The sequence below is a fragment of the Macrobrachium nipponense genome, chromosome 39, assembly GCF_015104395.2.
Source record: "Macrobrachium nipponense isolate FS-2020 chromosome 39, ASM1510439v2, whole genome shotgun sequence".
In the NCBI taxonomy this organism is placed as follows: domain Eukaryota; kingdom Metazoa; phylum Arthropoda; class Malacostraca; order Decapoda; family Palaemonidae; genus Macrobrachium; species Macrobrachium nipponense.
The window spans coordinates 10,417,248-10,422,247 of record NC_061099.1 but is presented as its reverse complement, the minus strand read 5'-3'; the positions used below and the strand labels follow the sequence as shown (position 1 = coordinate 10,422,247).

Below are 5,000 nucleotides of genomic sequence, written 5' to 3'. Positions count from 1 at the left end.
ACACCAGCAGGAGGTAACGACAGCTCAACACCAGCAGGAGGTAATGACAGCTCAACACCAGCAGGAGGTAATGACAGCTCAACACCAGCAGGAGGTAACGACAGCTCAACACCAGCAGGAGGTAATGACAGCTCAACACCAGCAGGAGGTAATGACAGCTCAACACCAGCAGGAAGTGATGATGGCTCAACCCAAGCTGGAGTTGATGACAGCTCAACACCAGCAGGAGGTAACGACAGCTCAACACCAGCAGGAGGTAACGACAGCTCAACACCAGCAGGAGGTAACGACAGCTCAACACCAGCAGGAGGTAACGACAGCTCAACACCAGCAGGAGGTAATGACAGCTCAACACCAGCAGGAGTTAATGACAGCTCAACACCAGCAGGAAGTGATAATGGCTCAACCCAAGCTGGAGTTGATGACAGCTCAACACCAGCAGGAGGTAACGACAGCTCAACACCAGCAGGAGGTAACGACAGCTCAACACCAGCAGGAGGTAACGACAGCTCAACACCAGCAGGAGGTAATGACAGCTCAACACCTGCAGGAGGTAACGACAGCTCACCACCAGCAGGAGGTAACGACAGCTCAACACCAGCAGGAGGTAATGACAGCTCAACACCAGCAGGAGGTAACGACAGCTCACCACCAGCAGGAGGTAATGACAGCCCAACACCAGCAGGAGGTAATGACAGCTCAACACCAGCAGGAGTTAATGACAGCTCAACACCAGCAGGAGGTAACGACAGCTCACCACCAGCAGGAGGTAATGACAGCCCAACACCAGCAGGAGGTAATGACAGCTCAACACCAGCAGGAGGTAACGACAGCTCACCACCAGCAGGAGGTAATGACAGCCAAAAACACCAGCAGGGGAGTAATGACAGCTCAACACCAGCAGGAGTTAATGCAGCTCAACACCAGCAGGAGTTAATGACAGCCAACACCAGCAGGAGGTAATGGGACAAGCCCAACACCAGCAGGAGGTGGTAACGACAGCTCACACCAGCAGGAGGTAATGAACCGCTCAACACCAGCAGGAGGTAACGACAGCACCACCAGCAGGAGGTATGACAGCCCAAACACCAGCAGGAGGTAATGACAGCTCAAACACCAGCAGAGTTAATGACCGCTCAACACCAGCAGGAAGTGATATGGCTCAAACCCAAGCTGGAGTTTGATGACAGCTCAACACCAGCAGGAGGGTAACGACAGCTCAAACACCAAGCGGGAGGTAATGACAGCCCAACACCAGCAGGGAGGTAATGACAGCTCAACACCAGCAGGGGAGTTAATGACAGCTCACCCCACCAGCGGAGGTAATGACAGCCCAACACCAGCAGGAGGTAATGACAGCCCACACCAGCTAGGGAGGTAACGACAGCTCAACACCAGCAGAGTTCAATGAACAGGGCTCAAACACCAGCAGGATGGTAACGACAGCTCACCACCAGCAGGAGTAATGACAGCCCAAACACCAGCAGGAGTAATGACAGCTCAACACCAGCAGGAGTTAATGGACAAGCTCAACACAGCAGGAAGTGATAATGGCTCAACCCAAGCTGGAGTTGATGACAGCTCAACACCAGCAGGAGGTAACGAAGCTCAACACCAGCAGGACGGTAACGACAGTCACCCACCAGCAGGACGTATCGGACAGCCAACACAGCGGAGGTAATGACAGCTCAACACCAGCAGGAGTTAATGACGGCTCAACACCAGCAGGAAGTGATGATGGCTCCACCACAGCAAGAAGTGATAATGGCTCAACCCAAGCTGGAGTTGATGACAGCTCAACACCAGCAGGAGGTAACGACAGCTCAACACCAGCAGGAGGTAACGACAGCTCAACACCAGCAGGAGGTAACGACAGCTCAACACCAGCAGGAGGTAATGACAGCTCAACACCAGCAGGAGTTAATAACGGCTCAACACCAGCAGGAAGTGATGATGGCTCCACCACAGCAAGAAGTGATAATGGCTCAACACAAGCTAGAGGTGATGACGGTTCAACACCAGCAGCAGGTAATGACGGCTCAACACCAGCTGGAGGTGATGACGGTTCAACACCAGCAGGAGGTAATAATGGCTCAACACTAGCTGGAGGTGACGATGGCTCAACACCAACAGCACGTAATGACAGCTCAACACCAGCTGGGGGTGACAACAGCTCAACACCAGAAGGAAGTGACGTTGGCTCAACACCAGCTGGAGGCAATGATGGTTCCACCCCAGCTAGAGGTGACAACAGCTCAACACCAGCAGGAGGTAATGACGGCTCCACCCCAGCTGGAGGTGACGACGGCTCATCACCAGCAGGAGGTAATGATGGCTCAACCCCAACTGGAGGTGATGACGGCTCAACACCAGCTGGAGGTAATGACGGCTCAACACCAGCAGCAGGTACTAACAGCTCAACACCAGCGGGAGGAAATGATGGCTCAACACCAGCTGGAGGTGACGAGGGCTCAACACCAGCAGGAGGTAATGACGGCTCCACCCCAGCTGGAGGTGACGATGGCTCAACACCAGCTGGAGGTGACGACGGCTCATCACCAGCAGGAGGTAATGACGGCTCCACCCCAACTGGAGGTGATGACGGCTCAACACCAGCAGCAGGTAATGACGCCTCAACATCAGCTGGAGGTAATGACGGCTCAACACCAGCAGCAGGTAATAACAGCTCAACACCAATGGGAGCTTATGACGGCTCAACATCAGCTGGAGGTGACGACGGCTCATCACCAGCAGGAGGTAATGACGGCTCCACCCCAGCTGGAGGTGATGACAGCTCAACACCAGCAAGAGGTAATGATGGCTCCACCCCAGCTGCAGGTGACGACGGCTCAACACCAGCAGGAGGTAATGACGGCTCAACCCCAGTTGCAGGTGACAACGGCTCAACACCAGCAGGAGGTAATGACGGCTCCACCTCAGCTGGAGGTGATAACAGCTCATCACCAGCAGGAGGTAATGACGGATCCACCCCAGCTGGAGGTGACGGCGACGACGGCTCAACACCAGCAGGAGGTAATGACGGCTCCACCCCAGATGGAGGTGACAATGGCTCATCACCGGCAGGAGGTAATGACGGCTCCAACTCAGCTGGAGGTGACGACGGCTCATCACCAGCCCCCAAGAGGTAATGACGGCTCCACCCCAGCTGGAGGTGACGACAGCTCAACACCAGCAGGAGGTAATGACGGCTCAACCCCAGTTGCAGGTGACAATGGCTCAACACTAGCAGGAGATAATGATGGCTCCACCCCAGCTGGAGGTGATGACAGCTCAACACCAGCAAGAGCTAATGACGGCTCCATCCCAGCTGGAGGTGAAGACAGCTCAACACCAGCAGGAGGTAATGACGGCTCAACCCCAGTTGCAGGTGACAACGGCTCATCACCAGCAGGAGGTAATGACGGCTCCACCCCAGCTGGAGGTGATGACAGCTCAACACCAGCAAGAGCTAATGACGGCTCCATCCCAGCTGGAGGTGACGACAGCTCAACACCAGCAGGAGGTAATGATGGCTCCACCCCAGCTGAAGGTGACAACGGCTCATCACCAGCAGGAGGTAATGACGGCTCCACCCCAGCTGGAGGTGATAACAGCTCATAACCAGCAGGAGGTAAGGACGGATCCACCCCAGCTGGAGGTGACGGCGACGACGGCTCAACACCAGCAGGAGGTAATGACGGCTCAACCCCAGTTGCAGGTGACAACGGCTCAACACCAGCAGGAGGTAATGACGACTCCACCCAAGCTGGAAGTGAAGACAGCTCATCACCAGCAGGAGGTAATGACGGCTCCACCCCAGCTGGAGGTGACGACGGCTCATCACCAGCAGGAGGTAATGACGGCTCCACCCCAGCTGGAGGTGACGACGGCTCATCACCAGCAGGAGGTAATGACGGCTCCACCACAGCTGGAAGTGACGACGGCTCATCACCAGCAGGAGGTAATGGCGGCTCCACCCCAGCTGGAAGTGACGACGGCTCATCACCAGCAGGAGGTAATGACGGCTCCACCCCAGCTGGAAGTGACGACGGCTCATCACCAGCAGGAGGTAATGACGGCTCCACCCCAGGTGAAGGTGATGACAGCTCAACACCAGCAGGAGGTAATGACGGCTCCACCCCAACTGGAGGTGATGACGGCTCAACACCAGCAGCAGGTAATGATGGCTCCACCCCAGCTGCAGGTGACGACGTCTCAACACCAGCAGGAGGTAATGAATGGCTCCTACCACCCCAGCTTGGAGGTGATAAGCAGCTCATCACCAGCAGCGAGGTAATGACGAAATCCACCCCAGCTGGAGGTGACTGACAGGCTCATCACCAGCAGGAGGGAATGACGGCTCCACCCCAGCTTGGAGGTGATGGACAAGCTCAACCACCAGCCAAGAGGTAATGATGGCTCCACCCCAGCTGCAGGTGACAACGGCTCAACACCAGCAGGAGGTAATGACGGCTCCACCCCAGCTGAAGGTGACGACGTCTCAACACCAGCAGGAGGTAATGACGGCTCCACCCCAGCTGGAGGTGATAACAGCTCATCACCAGCAGGAGGTAATGACGGATCCACCCCAGCTGGAGGTGACGACGGCTCATCACCAGCAGGAGGTAATGACGGCTCCACCCCAGCTGGAGGTGATAACAGCTCATCACCAGCAGGAGGTAATGACGGATCCACCCCAGCTGGAGGTGACGACGGCTCATCACTAGCAGGAGGGAATGACGGCTCCACTCCAGCTGGAGGTGAAAATGGCTCAACACAGCAGGAGGTAATGACGGCTCCACCCCAGCTGGAGGTGTAAAATGGCTCAACACCAGCAGGAGGTATGACGGCTCCACCCCAGCTGGAGGTGACGACGGCTCATCACCAGCAGAGGTAATACGGCTCCACCCCACTGGAGGTGAATGACGGCTCATCACCACAGGAGGTAATACGGTCCACCCCAGCTGGAGGTGACGACGGCTCATCACCAGCAGGAGGTA

At 56.2% G+C, this 5,000-nt stretch overlaps 2 protein-coding genes across 2 annotated transcripts in view; one reads left to right on the top strand and one right to left on the bottom strand.

The window, feature by feature from the left end:
* The window catches only part of LOC135209951 (basic proline-rich protein-like), a 4,659-nt gene extending 379 nt beyond the window's left edge, over positions 1-4,280 (bottom strand). Inside the window, exons 1-4 of the mRNA XM_064242681.1 lie at positions 3,216-4,280; positions 2,749-3,166; positions 1,669-2,643; positions 1-916 (exon numbers count right to left, since the gene is read on the bottom strand). The exon at positions 1-916 is cut by the window's left edge and continues 379 nt beyond it. Coding sequence (XP_064098751.1) covers positions 1-916; positions 1,669-2,643; positions 2,749-3,166; positions 3,216-4,280 — 3,374 coding nt within the window. The remainder of the gene's footprint in view (positions 917-1,668; positions 2,644-2,748; positions 3,167-3,215) is intronic.
* Positions 4,281-4,381: 101 nt separating this feature from the next.
* On the top strand, positions 4,382-4,819 carry LOC135209950 (circumsporozoite protein-like). The gene has a single exon (XM_064242680.1). It carries the CDS (start codon positions 4,382-4,384, stop codon positions 4,817-4,819), a length of 438 nt encoding a protein of 145 aa, XP_064098750.1.
* Positions 4,820-5,000: the final 181 nt, after the last annotated feature.